The 15,986-nt window shown below is 63.1% G+C and overlaps 2 protein-coding genes across 2 annotated transcripts in view; both read left to right on the top strand.

The window, feature by feature from the left end:
- Positions 1-3,528: 3,528 nt before the first annotated feature.
- Positions 3,529-10,714, top strand: XKR7 (XK related 7). The gene is made up of 3 exons (XM_041458346.1): positions 3,529-3,953; positions 9,244-9,443; positions 9,526-10,714. Exons 1-3 carry the CDS (start codon positions 3,529-3,531, stop codon positions 10,476-10,478), a joined length of 1,578 nt encoding a protein of 525 aa, XP_041314280.1. The 3' UTR covers positions 10,479-10,714.
- Positions 10,715-14,240: 3,526 nt separating this feature from the next.
- Positions 14,241-15,986, top strand: part of CCM2L (CCM2 like scaffold protein) — a 3,755-nt gene continuing 2,009 nt past the window's right edge. The window contains 5 exon segments of the mRNA XM_041458389.1: positions 14,241-14,324; positions 14,585-14,752; positions 15,025-15,108; positions 15,199-15,382; positions 15,728-15,985. Coding sequence (XP_041314323.1) covers positions 14,295-14,324; positions 14,585-14,752; positions 15,025-15,108; positions 15,199-15,382; positions 15,728-15,985 — 724 coding nt within the window. The 5' untranslated portion in view covers positions 14,241-14,294.

The raw sequence follows: 15,986 nt of genomic DNA on the forward strand, positions 1-15,986 counted from the left end.
CTCATCTGTAGCTCAGCGTCCAGGACCTGCCATCCCCGGGGACTGGAGCCAACTGTGGTCCCGGCAGCTTGACTCACCCTCAGCCAGCCCCGGTGCCCCCCAGTCTGTGTCAGGCACGGGCTGGTCCCAGGAAGGCTCTGGCAGGGAACCATATCCATCTGCTGCCCTGAACAACCCTGGCTGCAGGAAGGGAAATGTATTGCTTCTCAAAACGCTCTTAATCCCTTTCTTTCTGCACCACCCAGCCAAGAGCAAGAGGAGCTGGAAAAATGGGGTGTGGGAGATGAGGGAGACCCACCACTAATGATGAGGATGGGAATGTCCTCATCAGAGGCAGATCCTCACTTTGTGCACTCTGGGAAAGGGGCCCCAGCAGCCCACCCAGGGCTGGTGGGTAACAGGGGACACAGGTTCTCATGTCCCATGTCCCTGCTCTGCCCTCAAACAGCATCTCAAGGTTGTGAATGCAGCCCTGTCCCCAGCTGTCCTTCTCTGCCATCCTGGCTGTGCCACCCAGCTGCTGCTTGCCTGGTGATGGGGGGGGACCTCTGATCTGTTTTAGATCAGTGCTTTGAAGGGCGAGAGCCCCAAACCTGCCTGAAGCAGTGAACAGGGCCAGGGAGAGGAGCAGCCCCAGCACTTGGGGACCCTGGCACATGCACTTCATGAAACTCATTTGACAAGGAGCTCCCCAAAGGTGGTGACCCCAGTGCTGCAGCTCCTCTGGCTGCCAGAGATGAGGACCACAGGGGACAGGGATGGAGGGAGCGAGGCAGCAGCTGGCTGGTGGTCACCACGCTTCTGTGGGCAAATAATCCCTTAAGGGAGATTACCCAGATCGGAAGATTACTGCCCTAATCCCATAAGGTCATTTGTTTCAGTTATCTGAGATCTCTCTCTGTGGCAGCATGGAATGAAGTACTGCAGCTTCAGGAAGCAGTGGGAGCCAGTGCTGGGGCACACACAGGCACTCCACGCTGGGAAGGATCCACACTCAGGTTAGATTCCTTCCTGACATCAACCAGAAAATGTACTGGGATTGGGGCTGGATGCCAGTGCTGGGAAATGCTCATTTGTCAGTGGGAGCAGCTGGCTGGAGATCTGAAAAAGCAGGAAGGAGGGAGGGAGGGCTGTCAGAGTCTGGGCAGGAGGATTGGGGATGGGGATGGGGATGGGGATGGGATGAGATGTGGCATGGGAACAGGGAAGGGAGTAGGCTGACTGTCCTGGCAGTAATGGAAGGAAGCAGTGACTCTGAGGTTGCCAATGACAGTGCAATGAAGGCAGGGTTTTGCCAGGAATGTTGGGCTGCATGGAAGGGTGGGGGCTGCTCTCCCTGGGAAGGTGGGGCCCAGCTCAGCACAGGCATGGGGGAAGCACTGCTGAGGGATCTCCAAGCCATGGGCATCTGGAAAACATTGTCAGGGCAGTGAGAAGTGGCTGGTGCTGCACTCTGTGGCCTGTCCCCAGCCAAGCTCTGAGCCAGCCACAAATCATCACGGATTTCTCTTCCTGGAGCCAGCGCCAGGGGCAGACATTCTGCTTGGAAGCTGGACTCAGACTGGAACCAGAGGTCCATTTGGACCAGTTCCCCTGGGAACTGGGCAGTCAGAGGAAGCGGCCACCCGCCCGCTGCCGGGAGCTGCTTTGCTTTGCTGTGTGTTTTGTGGAAAGAGCAGGTTTGGCTTCATCATGTTCCTTTTTCTTCCTTGCAGCCCTTTTCTGTATGCAGCCAGAAACCCTCCCTGCCTGCTGGCAGCTGCACAGGAAGCTTCAGGGATGTTTATAAGGTTTTTTTCTCTCTTCTCCTTTCATGTGGCTGCTGGGGCCTGTTGTTAAGATAAATCAGACTTCAAACCACGGTCTCCATGTTCTCAGGCTGTGGATCTTTAACTGCTGCTTCAGAGGGGGTGTTTCAGGGTCAGGGGAGAAAGGTGGGTCTGTCTCTCCCTGATTTCCAAGTCCCTTCTCTCTGGCACTGTGCCCACTGTCATGGCAATGTTGTCTGTGCTTCATCACCCAGCCAAGACAGAGAGTCCCCAGGGACCAAGCCCAAAGAGGTCTGGAGTGGCCAAATGTTGATGGGGCTCTGGCCAGTGGACCCCATCCTTGGAATGGGCCCTGCCCTGCCTGTTGTTGATGAAAGGCTGCTTTCTTCAGGCTTTGGGATGCTGGGAGCATCCCCTCCCCCAGGCAGGCATTTGTGGAGGGGATCTGTCAGGAGCATCTCAAGGTGAGGTGTTTCATTATCGATGCTAATACATGCAGCACGGGGAGAGCCTTGCCTTGATGGCCACTCCCTTGTGCTGAGTAACATCTTCACCCCCTGGATTTCCTCCCAGGAATCCAGGCTTACTCCATCCCCGGGTTGTGCTGATCCCTCTGGCCACCCTGCAAGGCACGATTTGGAAGTTAGCTGTGTTTCCCGGGATCAAACACGCTCCCCTCTCAATGTGCAACGGGTGTGGTGACCACGGGCCAGGCTCCAGCCGGGTTCCTCCGCAGGCAGACGCAGCAGGCTGAGCCTCGGGGGCTGAGCCGCAGAGCCAGAGCCCGGCCCCGTGCGCTGGGGGCTGGGGCTGCCTGCAGGAGCAGCTGCCCGTGTGCAGTCACCCTCCCTGGAGACCCGCCACAAAGGAGAGAAAGCCCTTTCCCTCGCAGCCCTTTCCCTCGCAGCCCTTTCCCTCGCAGCCCTTTCCCTCGCAGCAGTGCCGGGGATGCCGGCACAGCGCTGCTCCTCGGGTGAGCACATGTCCCGGGTGCGGCCCCTGGCTCTGCCAGACACATTGTGTCCAAACTCCCGAGGGCAACAGGCTCAGGGGAGGTGCAGCGGCAGAGCATCAGGGCTCTTGAGCGCCCAGACTCCAGTGGCCTTGGTACTTCACTTCCAGGGACATTCCCAAAGCTGGGGGATATCATCGGTAACTCTTTCACGAGTTTCATTTCTGGAACAACAGAAGCCTCCTACCAAACCCCATTATTGGTCTTCTCAAAGAGGATACAACTTCTTTGAGCAGCCTTGTCTAGTGGAAGATGTCCCTGCCCTTGGCAAGGGGTTGGCACAAACTGATCTTCGAGGTCCCTTCTAACCCAGCCATCCTATGCTGATTCCATGCCTCTCCCTCCAAAGCAGGGCTCGGGTCCAGCCCAGCCGGTCCCTGCTGGGACCCTCCCTGTCTGCATCGGGCAGGGTTCTGGTGGTCTCAGCCCAAGGGGAGAAGAGGCACCCACACCTCCACCCACCGGGAGCTCGGCCCAAGCCTGGACTCATGGGCAGGGTCTTGCCCGGACTGAGCCTCGGGGCTGGGTGGCCGCGGGGCTCCCCAGGAGCTTCCCGGGAAGCTGCAGTACTCGGCGGGCTGGGAGGGGGTGGTCGGACAGCGCGGACGGGCTCCCGGCGCCGGGCGGGAGGGAGCCGGTGTCGCCGGGCGCGGGGCGAGGCCGGCGGGGGCGGGCGCTGCCGGGGCGGGCTCCATCCCTCCGGAAGTCTCTCCCGCTCCCTCCTTTCTCCTCCTTTCCCCCGACAACATGGCCGCGAAGTCGGACGGCGGCGGCGGCGGCCCGGCCGTGCTGCTGGAGAGCCCCGAGGGCGGCGGCGGGCGGCGGGAGGCGGGCGCGGAGCCCCCGGCGCGGCGGTACCGGCTGCGGGACGGCTGCTGGGTGTTCTGCGCGCTCCTCGTCTGCTTCGCGGACGGTGCCTCGGACCTGTGGCTGGCGGCCCATTACTACGTGCGGGGGCAGCGCTGGTGGTTCGGGCTGACGCTGCTGTTCGTGCTGCTGCCCTCGCTCGTGGTGCAGATGCTCAGCCTCAGGTGGTTCGTCTACGACTTCGCCGCCAGCACCAAGGACAGCGGCGGCGGCACCAAGGACAGCGGCCCCCGCGGCTGCTGCCGCCTCTGCGTCTGGCTGCTGCAGGGCCTGATCCACCTGCTGCAGCTGGGGCAGGTCTGGAGGTACGGGGGTACGCGGGGCGTGGGGGTGCCTGGGGGGTGAGGGCACAGCGGGGATGGGGCGGCTGCAGGGCCTGATTCAGCTGCTGCAGCTGGGGCAGGTCTGGCTGTATGGGAGGTATGGGAGTACAGGGGGCGTGGGGGTATCGGGGTGATGGGGTGCTGAGGGGATGGGGATGCTTCTGGACTTGACACACCTGCTGCAGCTGGGGCAGGTCTGGAGGTGCGAGGGTACCTGGGGGTGAGGGTACAGGGGGCTGGGATGGGGCTGCTGCAGGGCCGGATCTGTCTGCTAAAGCTCAGGCAGGCTGGAGGTACAGGGGGAGGGCGGCACGTGGGGGTCATGGAGCCAGGCGGGGCCTGGAGGGAGCGGCACAGTGCAGCAGGGACATGGGTGGGGATAACAGCATGGAGACTTCAGGAGGGGTTGGCAAGGCATGGGGAAATGGGTGGGGATGGAGAGGTGAAAGCAGGGGCCCAGGCAGCTGGAGGAGGGACAGGGATCAATGTCTCTGCAGCCCCAGAAAGATGGGTGGTGGAGAAGAGCTCCCAGCCATGGGCACAGGGGGGTGTGGGTAGGAGCTGTGGGTGTGGGTGAGGAGCCACAGCCCAGCTCAGTGCCACAGCCCTGCCATCCCCGCTGCCAGGTGCTGCTGGGCCTGCTGGGGACTTGCCTGGCCATGGCAGTGTGGTTCTGGGGGTGTGGAGTGATTGTGCTGGGCCCTGAACACCTCGAGGCTCCTGTCCTGATCTCACTGTATATGTGGGGTGGTGAGCAATGAGGTGCTGGTGGTTCCCAGCCTGTCCAGGCTCTGCTGCTGCCCCATCCCAGTCCTGGGGACAGGCTGGTGGTGTGAGCAGGGCGAGCAGCAGACAGACAGGCTGGGGGAGCTCAAGGCCCTCCATCCTCCTCTCTGCAGACCCCCCAGCTGCACAAGGTGATGTTTTCTTGGCACCTCTCTGCTGTGCCGCGGACCCAGCCCCACGCCCTTCCAGCTCCAGCCCCACGCGCTGGGGAGGAGCCGGGCGCTGGCACCGAGCGCCTCTCAAGGAGCCGGTGCCGGGAGGGCAGACAAAGGCAGTGCCCGGAACAATGCCTGGAGCCAGCAGCACTCCCTACTCGGGTTTCCATCCTGTTTCCCCTCCCGGGTGCTGTAGTAGAGGCTCTTTGCTCGTTCCCTGTTGGTGTCTGCATGTTCATTCCTCTGCTGCTCCTTCTGGGATGCTCCGGGTGTTTAACTTTGTTTGACAGTGCAGCGTGTGCCGTGCTCAGCACACCTGCCAGCACACCTGCCCTCCCCATCCCCCTGACAACGGGACCACTCTCAGGGTACTCTGGCTGTAGGGTGGGTGCAAACCTGCTTCGTGTGCGAGGGGAGCTGGTGAGGGAAAGGACAGGAGCTCTCTGGCCCTGCCTGCAGCTGGCGTGATCCTGACACACCTGATCCCAGCCCAGGCTGGAGCTGAGCTGCAGCCGGGGGCTTTGCTCCTGGGGGTGTCAGTCCTGCTCTTGGATCGGTTGTGCCATGGAGACTCCTAAGCCAATTAAAGCGGTAACTCTCAGCACTCACCCTCCAGGACATGCTGGTCTCAAGCAGCAGCTGAGGCTCTTTCTAATCTCTGGATTTGGGATTAGTTGGGGTGACCAGTTAAATGCAGTTTGTTAAACCCATTAGTGGGGTTGGATCCGGTGCAGGAGGATGAGGCAGTTAAAGAAGTGTTGGATAAATGCTGCAGGTGAAAGAAAGGATTTTCCCTGGTCAGAGCACTGTGTCCCTTGCCAAACATCTCCCCCTTCCTGATTTACCTGCCTCCTCCCTCACCTCTGCAGATGTCACCTCTACCAACCTCACTGCACAGTCCCGAGCCCCACCTGTGATAAAGACCCCCAATCCCCAAAAAGAAAGCTGCTTCCCACTGCAAAAGCAGCTCTCAGCACTGGCTCTGTGGTTATCCCTAATTAAATCTGTTGAAGTTATCTGTCATTGGTATGTTCATGGTGCACATGCACAAGCTCCATCACAGGTGGTCTCCGGAGATGCTGCCGGTGGCATGGCCATGTGCTCGTGTAAGCAGCAGCAGCAAGGGCCTGTCCCCAGCTGGTCCAACACCACCACTGTGCTTGTGGGTCATGCTTGGATGGTTTTGCAGCTCAGGAATTGTTATCCACTCACAAAGTCCCCAGTTCTTCACCAAAGCAGCTCTGCAGGGCAGGGATGATGCTCATGCCAGTGTGCCTCCTGCCCAGAAGTATGTCGGGGTCCCCTGCCACCTGCATGGGCTGGCAGCTGGCCAGGGTGTGCTGCATGTCCCATGGGGCTGGGGACAGCCCTATCAGTGCCTGTGTCTGTGTTAGCCCAGGGTCACACATGGTTTGGCTGCCTGGGGCCACTGGGGCCAAACCAACCATTCCCTCTCTTCCTGAAAGCCCTCATCAGCCTGTGTACCCCCATCCTCTGCTGGCTTGGGGACCCAATGCCACCCCTTGGTCCTGGTGCCAGTCTGGTAGCAGTCCAGGAGGGCAAGGTCATCCTGGGTGGGCTCATGAGGGGTGGCAGAGCTGTGATCTGCAGGTTTTCCCACCACTCTGCTCCCTAGATCATTGCTCTGTCTGTGTGGGGGCAGGAGCCCTCCCAGCCCTGGGAGCACCCAGCTTTGGGGTGTCAGCTTGTCCTGCTGCAGGACCCAGTGCTGGCAGTGCCCACCTGGCCCTGCTGCAAAGGACAAAGGGTTTTTAGGGCCAGACAGAGCCTTTCCCTGAGCACAAGTGCCCTCAGGTCCTCCCATCTGTCCCGAGTAGCCAGGGCATCTTGGGGTGTGGGGCTGGAGGGACACAGTGAGTGTGGTGACATGGGCACATGTGCAGCTCTCCCTGATGACCTGACTTGGTAGGATGTGTAAGGGATTAAAACGGCTGTAACAGAGAAGCAATTTTCTCCTTGTTTAAATACAGGATTAAGGGATGAGATCCCAAATTATCTTCTAGGAAAATCACACTTCCTATTGCTCACTCTGGGACCAGAGGGTCCCTCATCCTTTTCCATCTGAGGATGATGATTAGTAGATTTGTTTGTAACCAGAGCTGGGCTTTTCTCCTCATTCATTTTTTCCAACATTTGAGAGCTGGTCTCAGTAGTTGGGAGTTGGGGGCAAAGAGTGACACTGGTGACAAATCCAGCTGTAGTGGGGCTCTGACAAAACCAGTGCCCAACCAAGCCACCACCTTCCTGCTGCAGGGTTTTTGTTGGATCACTCTTTGCAATACAAAGGAGGGAGCAATTAGCCCTGAGAGCTCTCGCTGTCGGTTTCTGCCTCATCATCAGTTTTTTTGAAAATTAAATGATTTTTTTTTCAAGTGATTGATTCTGTGTTTCCCGTGCAGCTGCCGTGGCGCAGGGCTGGGGAGCGCCCGCCGTGCTGGCAGCGCCGGGATCGCTCGCTGGGCTGAAACACCACGGGATGATCAAATGCTGAACAAATAAGAATCAACATTTCATTCGGGCGAGTTGATGGGAGATAAAATCTCATTTTAATGAGACCTATGGAGCTGGCAGACAGAGGGATAATTGTGCCCTTGCTGAAAGCTGGGGAGGCCACGGGTCACTTGTTGAACAGTGCAGGACCCAGGGCTGGGGCTCTGTCGTGTGTGTGCGGGGGCTGCTCTGTGCCGTGGACAGTGGGATCACTGATGAGCCCAATTATCAAGACTAATTACAGGGACAGGATGAGGTCACCAGCTCCCAAGCCTGGTTCATGCATGGGCACCCTGGGGCAGCAGTGATGCCCTACAACAGCCAGGGCTTTATGTTGCTTCCCCTGTTGTTTCCCCCTATGCTGTGCTTCCCTCCCCTGGGCTGCCCACTGTCTTGCTCCCCACCAGAGAGGAGGGTCCTTCACCACGCCCTTCTGAGGGGCCGTGGCCCTGCTGGTGCCACAATGGCAGCGCTGGCCTGGTTGCCATGAGCAGGTGGCACTGGGATGCAGATCTGCACCAGGAGCCAGGAGCCAGGTGGCCACAGCCTCTCCCCACCCCAAGCAGTGAGGGGCAGGCTGCAGCAAAGGCTAAAATTAGGTGCTGCCCCGGAGGTGGAGGTTAAAACGTCACTTTGACACCAGCACAGAGAAGCCGGTGGGGGCTGGGAGTGGGGCTGGCAGGGCAGAGCAGAGAGCAGCAGGGTGTCCTGAGGGCTCGGTGGCCGCAGCTGATGGCCCTCACTGTGCTCTCAGGGCTGTGCAGCCCCAGGGGTGGGAGCACTCTGCTGTCCCTGCAGCGGGAGCAGGGCTGGCTCCTGCCTCCTGCTGCTGACGGATGAGCTGAAAGTGCTGTGATCAGGCTTTCTCCCATGCTCTGGGCTGATGGAGCTGTCTGGCAGCACATTCTGGAGCTGATGGAGAAGCTGTTGCTCTGCCAGAGGATTTTATTCTCTGGGAGGAATCTGTGGCCTGATGTCCTCCTGCTGCACCTGTTTTCCTCCTCACCCCGTTCCCTTCTCCTCCTCGCCAGCAGAGCCCTGGCCGTGGCGCAGGAAGGGCTGCCCGGGGAAGCCCTGCCTGGCCAGCCCTGCGTCCCCTCCCGTGGTGCCAGATCTGGCCCGGTGCCGTGGGGAGGGTCCCTGGTGGCGGTGACTCAGCCGGGCGTGCGTCGGTGCCACGCACACTCCACTGACCCCCAGCCGACGAGCAGATGGCCGGGGCCAGCGTGTGGCTGCACCCTCAGCCCTGCCAAGAGCCCAGGCAACACCGGCATGAGCGCCAGGAGCTTCCTGTGGGCAGCACGGCACAACCAGCTGGTTCCTCCATCCTGGCCGGGGCAGGAGGAAGCAGGGTGGGCTCTGCGCCAGCTGGGACCAAAATATCCCTTTTGAGAAGTAGCCGGATGTGGTGCTGGGTTGGGGTAGCCTGAATCCATGGGTGGCTGGAAATGAAGCTGTGGATGGGATCCCTGGCTGGGGGAAGCCAGACCCCTGCATGGGTGGTTAAGGATTGGGGTGATGGGTGGGTAGGCACTGTATGGCTCGGTGGACAGCGTGGTGATGGCCCAGGGCTCTGGGGTGCTGAGCTGTCTTTGCACAAGCTGCCCCTTCCCAAACTGGAGCCCTGGCCTGGGACAGGGATGTGTTGATCATTGCTGCTGCCCTGCAGCACCTGGCACCCCTGGCCTAGGGAGCATTCCATGGTCTCAAATGAGCAGGAGCAGGTTGGCAGTGGTCACAGGGCATTCCTGGTGTGGACAGAGTGGGGTGAGCTCACCTGGCAGCGTGGGCTCACCTCACCCTTCGCCTGCCTCGCACAGGTACCTCCGCACGCTGTACCTGGGGCTGCAGAGCCGGTGGCAGGCCGAGCACCGCCGCCGCCACTTCTACTGGCGGATGATGTTCGAGAGCGCGGACATCAGCATGCTGCGGCTGCTGGAGGCCTTCCTCAAGAGCGCGCCCCAGCTCGTGCTGCAGCTCAGCATCATGGTGCAGCAGAACTACATCGAGCCGCTGCAGGGTAAGGGACAGCGCTTGCAGGGGACAGGGTGAGGGGAGGGAGGTCCCTGATTTCCGTGGGCTCTCATGGCCGCTCCCTGCAGGACTCTCAGCCTCGGCCTCGCTGGTCTCGCTGGCCTGGATGATTGCATCCTACCAGAAGGTGCTGCGGGACTCGCGGGAGGACAAGATGCCCATGTCCTACAAGGGCGCCGTGGTGCAGATCCTCTGGCACCTCTTCACCATCGCCGCTCGTGCCATCGCCTTTGCCCTCTTCGCCTCCGTGTTCCAGCTCTACTTCGGCATCTTCATCGTCACCCACTGGTGCATCATGACCTTCTGGATCATCCAGGGCGAGACGGATTTCTGCATGTCCAAGTGGGAGGAGATCATCTACAACATGGTGGTGGGCATCATCTACATCTTCTGCTGGTTCAACGTCAAGGAGGGTCGGAGCCGCTACCGCATGTGCATCTACTACATCATCACGCTGTCAGAGAATGCCGCCCTCACCATCCTCTGGTTCCTGTACTACGACCGCAAGGTCACCTCCGACTTCAACGCCTTAATCCTCGTCTGCGTGGTTAGCTCCAGCTTCGCCCTCGGCATCTTCTTCATGTTCATCTACTACTGCCTCTTGCACCCCAACGGCCCCATCTTCAGCCACCGCTCCGTGGGCTGCATCTTCCGGCAGGAGCCGCCCCCGGTGCCGGGGTCGCCCGTGGAAGCCGTCACCAGCCCCCCGCGCTCGCTGCCGCGGACTACAGGGGGGGAGCGGGACGGGGCGCCGGGGGAGCGGGACAGCTGCGTGCCCGTCTTCCAGGTGAGACCCCGTGCCCCACCGGCGCCGGCCGCCCGCGCCCCGCGGACAGAGGGGCCCGTCATCCGCATTGACCTGCCCAGGAAGAAGTACCCGGCCTGGGATGCCCACTTCATCGACCGGCGCCTGCGGAAGACCATCCTGGCGCTGGAGTACGCGTCGCCCACCACCCCCCGGCTGCAGTACCGCACCCCCGGCGCCCCGCAGGAGGTGCTGGAGTACGAGACCACCGTGTAGGTTGCGGGGCGTGAGGCTGCGGCGGGAGCGCCGGTGCCACCCAGGCCACCCTGTGTCTCCACAGCTGTTTGCCTTCCCTTGGTTTGCCGGCGCTGCCGTGTCGCCATGCCAAGCATCTGGTGGGCGGTGGCCGGGGAGGTCTCTTGGTGCTATCCCCTCCCCGCGCTGCCTTCCCGCAGCCCAGACCCGTCCCACCCGACGGCGGCCGCCCCACGCCCTCCAGGGCTCGTCCTTGCCAAAATACCTCACCGGTGCCTGAGCCCAGGCGGTGGGTGCTGTGGCCCGTATCAGGGGTGCAGGATGGGGACCGGGGGCACCTGGGATGGGGCTGGCAGCTGCCGGGGGCACGGTGGGGCGCAGCGGGCAGCACACAGGAACACAGGTGCCTGTGCCACGGCAGAGCCATGGGGATGGAACATGGCTGCACTGGGGTGTGCATGGGGTTTGTGACCCCCAGGGAGCTGGGGCAGGGACAGCCGGGGTCCATCCAGTCACCCCCATGTCTCCCACTTCCCCCACACTCTGCCACACCAACCTGAAATGAGCCCCTTCATATCCATCCTCAGTCCCCCTGGCTCAGGGTTGAGCCATGTCCCCAACTCTATGGGGTCTCCAATATCCTGTGGGGCGTAGGCCCTGGCCTGGGGGGGCCCCTCGTGGGTGGGCACAAACCTTGCACCCCTGGTTTGGAGTTGGGTCCCCAGCTGTGGCCAGGATGGCTGCACCCCATCCTCCCCCCAACCCCACAGGAACTGCTTCATCTCATTGGGTTTGTTTTCACCTGAATGGTGACATTTTTTGTGACATTTTCTACCTCCGCTGGGGCCGGGGGTGGCAGGGCCTGGCTGGCACCACTGAGGGGTTTGTGCGGGGCCGCCGGCGTTCCCCGGATTCCCCAAAGTGGGATTCACCCCCAGCCGTTCTCCTCTCCTGGACTGGCATCCCTTTCCACCCGGGAGAATTTCCATTCTCTCCTTCATCAGCATCACCCCCTCCAGCTCCGCAGTATAAACCTGAGCTGGGACCCTCCCTCCCCTGACCTCACCCTGTGTGCCCCCTGCCTGTCCCCTGCCTGTCCCCAGTCCCTGCCCTGCCTGCCCCTGTCTGCTCCTGCCTCCCCGGAGGAGTGGGGCTGCTCGGGCTCTGGGTTTGAATGTGTCCCTGGTCCTGCCCAGATCCACCGGCCCCCACCGAGGGGCTGTGCTGAATGTACCCTGTGTCCCCCGGGGGGGGACTGTCCCGGGGGGCTGTGTGTGTGTGTGTGTGTGTGTTTGTGCACGGGCTGGCAGGGGTTTGCAGGGCAGGGGAGCTGTTGGACCCCCCAGCCTTGTGCTACCCCCCCTTGCCCCCCACGCCCACGGCCCCTGTGCCTTCCCTGCATCCCCTGTGCCCCTGCCATGGCTCCAGAGGGTTCCAGCCTCTGGCTGCCCCGAGCCACAGTGCCAAGCCCTGCCCGGGCCGGGGAGCATGGGCAGCACCGAGAGCCCCTCTGTGCCATGGGGCACCGTGTGAGGCACTAGGGATGGGAGGAGTGGGATGGGAGAGCTGCACCTGGGAACGGCTGGGACGTGGGGTCCCAGAGGGCCAGTGTGGGTGCCCGGCCCAGTGACACGGCCGGGGTTAGAGGGTGTGAGGTGGCAGTGGCATCACGTTGCTTTTGTTTCCCATTTCTTGCCAGCTGGGGTGACAGCAGGCTGGGCAGGCCATCGCTGGGTTCACTGGTGCTAACTGGTGCTAACTGGAAGCCTCGGAAACCCTTTAGGAGGAGGGTGCAGAGCATGGCTGGGGCTGGGCAGTGGGCTGGGCCCCTGCCACCTGCACGGCTCCTCCACTGCCGCCGCGGCAGCCCCGGTGGTGTGTGCTGGTCGTGCTGGGGCAGCCCCGGCGTGGGGCGGCTCTGGGGTGGGGTGTCTTTTCCTCAGGGAAGGTGGGGGCAGCAGCCAGGGGTGCCAGGCTCTCCGGGGGCTCACCGCTGCAGGCATCAAGCAGTGTCACCGCAGCCCCCGAGCGGTGCCCAGGTGGTGACAGCTCTTCCCTGGGTCCGGCTCACAGAGGGTCTGGGGATGGGCCATTTGGGGACTGTGTGCCAGCACGGGGCGGCTCCTCTGGGCTCCCCGTGCCCCTGCCCCTGTCCACCCCAGGGCAGAGACGCCATTTGGGCATGCCCTTCACGCCGGGGTTTGTGTGGGGACCTCAGGGCCACGCTGGTGGGTCAGAGGGACACTTTTCTATGCACTCAAGCCACGGTACCCTCAGCCCTGGGCTGCTCTGGGCACAGGAGTCTGGCCACGTGTGGGGTTCGGGGGGACCCCTCAGTCTCACTCCTGCCCCAGGCCACCCCCCTGCCCCCCCCCAGCCTGTGCCACAGCGGCAGCCAAACCCAGCGCCGGGTCCCCGTGACAGGGGACACGACCGGGGGCCAGGATGGGCACAGCTCCAGGGGTGCTCGAGCTCCCACTGGGGATGGCGGGGTTCTGGTCCCTGGGGGTGTCACCCAGGGGTGGCAGCAGGGCTGCTCCAGCTTCAGGGAGTGAGAGAAGTTCGTTCTGGCAGGGGCTGCCGCGGGGTCTCAGCCACATCCCCGAACCCCCCGGCGCTGGGACCCGGCGGCTGCTGTCACGTACTGTAAATACTCTGTGTGCCACCTTCTTCTCTGGGACCCTCGGCGCGGGCGGGGGCGAGCGGGAGGCCGGGGTCCGTCCCGAGACTTTTTTGTATACCACAAACTTTTTGTATATTTTTAATTTTGCTGCAACATGAGATATTAAATTCATTTCAATAAGCCCTGCCTGTGGGATCCTGTCCTTGTCGGCGCCTCCAGCTCACAGCTGGGGCTCCAAAGCAGGGCAGGATGGCTCCTCTCTGTCCCGGACTGCTCGAGGACATCATTAGCAGAGCAGGATGGCTGTAGCAGCGCTGCCTGCCTGGCGTCGGTGGCCCTGGCCGGTGCCAGTGTCCCTGGCGTGGTGGCCGGCAGGGAAGGGGTGCACAGGCAGGATGCAGCACCTCGGGGAGGAAGCTGCCGGACACGGCCACTGCCGGGCCAGCCTCCTCCCTGCCCCTGCCGGAGGCCCCGATCCCCCGGCCAGCCCCCAGACTCACGGTGGGTTTAGACCCCATGGGCAGCTGTAGGGACGGAGTTCTGGATCAGCTGTGTGGGCTCCTGCCAGTGCTGCTCCCAGTGCCAGGGCCGTTCCCAGTGCCAGGACCCCGTGTGAGCAGGAGAGGATGTGGGCAGCGAGGGCTGGGAGCCCCCAGGGCTGCCCCATGAGAACGGGGTTGATGTGGGGTCATAGAGAAGCAGGACCAGCCCCAGCCCCAGGAAAGAGCCCCGCAGTGAGGGGCAGGAGGGGCTGCTCCATAGCAGAGTCCCAGAGGCACCATCAGCACCTGCTTTGGTCCCAGCATCTGCTCCAGTCTCATCTCAGCCTACTTCAGCCCTAGTCTGCCCAAATCCCAGCCGCAGCCTCGGTATAAGTGTGAACCCCAGCCCCAGTCCCAGCACCAGCACCAGCACCAGTCCAAGTCCCTGCTCCAGTTCCATCTCGGCCAATTTCAGCCCCTGCTTCTGCCCAGGTAACAGCTCAGCCCCTATCCCAGTCCTGTCCCCGTCCCAGTCCTGTCCCAGTCCCAGTGCCAGCCCAGTCCCAGTGTCAGTGCCAGCCCTGGCCAGCCCAGCCCAGCCCAGTCCAGTCCCAGCACCCCCCAGGAGAGGCAGGAACTCACATCCCAGCTATCCTGGTGGAGTTTCCGACACAGGAAAGCGCCGCGGCGCCGAGCGGGGCAGAGGGGGCGGCCGCAGCACCGCGTCCTGCCATGGACAGCGAGGCCAAGAAGGGGAAGAAGGTGCGTGGGGCTGGGGCCGGGGTCTGGGGGGGTGCCAGGAGGGTGGGAGCGGGTGACATGCACAGGTTTGAGAGGCCCCGCACCCCTCCCACAGCACGGCGGGGCGAAGTGGAGCCACGCAATTAGTGCGAAGAGCCAGCAGAGACGCGCTCAGCTGTCGCCTCCCCTCGCCTCAGGTGCTGGGTGCCACGGACCCCGTGTGCGGGGGCCAGGGTTGGGTGCCCGGTGCTGACCCGTCCCCGTGCCCGTTCCCCTGCCAGGGTTTCGTGTCGCCCATCAAGCGGCTGGTTTTCCCGAAGGCTGCGCGGAGGGCAGCGCTCCGCAGCAGCGTCTATCGGCGCCCGCTGCACTCCGTGCCCCTCTACCCCCCCGACTACCTGATCGACCCCCAGATCCTGCTGCACGACTACGTGGAGAAGGAAGTGAAGGTAAAGGGATCCCCAAAAGTGCCCGGGGTCACTGCTTGCTTGGGGTGGGGCTGAGAGCCACACAGAGAGCGGCCAGAAGGGTCCAGGTCCCCTCCCTGCCCAGGCAAACACCCAGGGAGGAGGAGGGTGCGCGGCGGTGCAGGGAGGACCCCCTAAGTGCAGGGTCTCCCTGAACCCCAGGTAGATGTGCCCTGACCTTGGGGCCATGGGTCGGGGGGAGGGTGCATGCCCCGACCTCCCCAAGCTGCCCTGGGCTTTCCCCCCGCCCGCAGTTTTTAGGTCATCTGACATGGGTGACATCGTCCCTGAACCCCTCCAGCCGGGATGAGGTGCTGCAGCTGCTGGACACGGCCAGGGTAAGAGGGGTCCCCACTCCCCAGAGGGTGGGCACCGGGTACCCCCCACTCCCGGGTGCTCCACGCGCCCCCTGCACTCTGTCCCTGCAGCAGCTGAAGGAGCTGCCGCTGCAGACGACGCCAGAGCAGGACAGCATCCTCAGCCTCTCGGCGCGCTGCCTGCTGCTCACCTGGCGCGACAACGAGGAGCTGATCCTGCGAATCCCCACACACGAGATCGCGGCGGCCTCCTACTTGCGCGACGATGCCCTGCACCTCCTCATCCTCAAAACCGGTGCGGGGGTCCGACCGGGGGCCACCAGCCGAGGCACAGCCGGCCCCGAGTGGCTGTGAGGGGCTGGAGCACAGCGGGTGATGGGTGTCAGAGTCTAGCAGGACAGCAAAATCCCGCGTTGTCCCTGTCTTGGTGTGTCACATCCTCTCTTACACAGAGTCCCGGGGGGTCTCCCCACCCACTGGGGGCTCCCACATCCCCATCCCACATTCCCATCCCACACCCCCAACCCTCTGCACACCTCTGGGCTGGTGGGACAGGGAGGCCAGGGCAGGAGCTGGGGTCAGGGCAGGGTGAGCAGCGCAGCCCCTCGCCCTGACGCCCTGCCTGTCCCCGCTTCCCCAGGCCTGGGAGTGGACCCGGTCCCCGCCGGGGCGCACCCCGAGGCGGCCCCGGCCGGCTTGCCGGAGGCGTTTCCCGCAGAGAAGCGAGCGGGAGGCTCGTGGCCGGAGGGGCGGCTCGGGGGCCCGATGGAGCGGCGGCACACGATCTGCAGCCTGGACTGGCGGGCGGCGCGGGGCGGGCAGGAGGGCCGGCAGGGCGGCAGCCTGGAGCGGCGGCGGGGCGGCAGCTGGGAGCGGCGGCAGCGCGGGCGGCCCTCGGG

The sequence above is a fragment of the Pyrgilauda ruficollis genome, unplaced genomic scaffold (assembly GCF_017590135.1).
Source record: "Pyrgilauda ruficollis isolate IOZ18807 unplaced genomic scaffold, ASM1759013v1 scaffold127, whole genome shotgun sequence".
NCBI lineage: Eukaryota > Metazoa > Chordata > Aves > Passeriformes > Passeridae > Pyrgilauda > Pyrgilauda ruficollis.

What these genes read in the sequence shown, in the direction of transcription:
- XKR7 (XM_041458346.1), top strand. Translation starts at nt 3,529, where the DNA reads ATGGCCGCGAAGTCGGACGGCGGCGGCGGCGGCCCGGCCGTGCTGCTG. An exon ending in CAGCTGGGGCAGGTCTGGAG is followed by an intron (nt 3,954 to 9,243) that starts GTACGGGGGTAC and finishes TGCCTCGCACAG; the next exon opens with GTACCTCCGCACGCTGTACC. An exon ending in CTACATCGAGCCGCTGCAGG is followed by an intron (nt 9,444 to 9,525) that starts GTAAGGGACAGC and finishes CGCTCCCTGCAG; the next exon opens with GACTCTCAGCCTCGGCCTCG.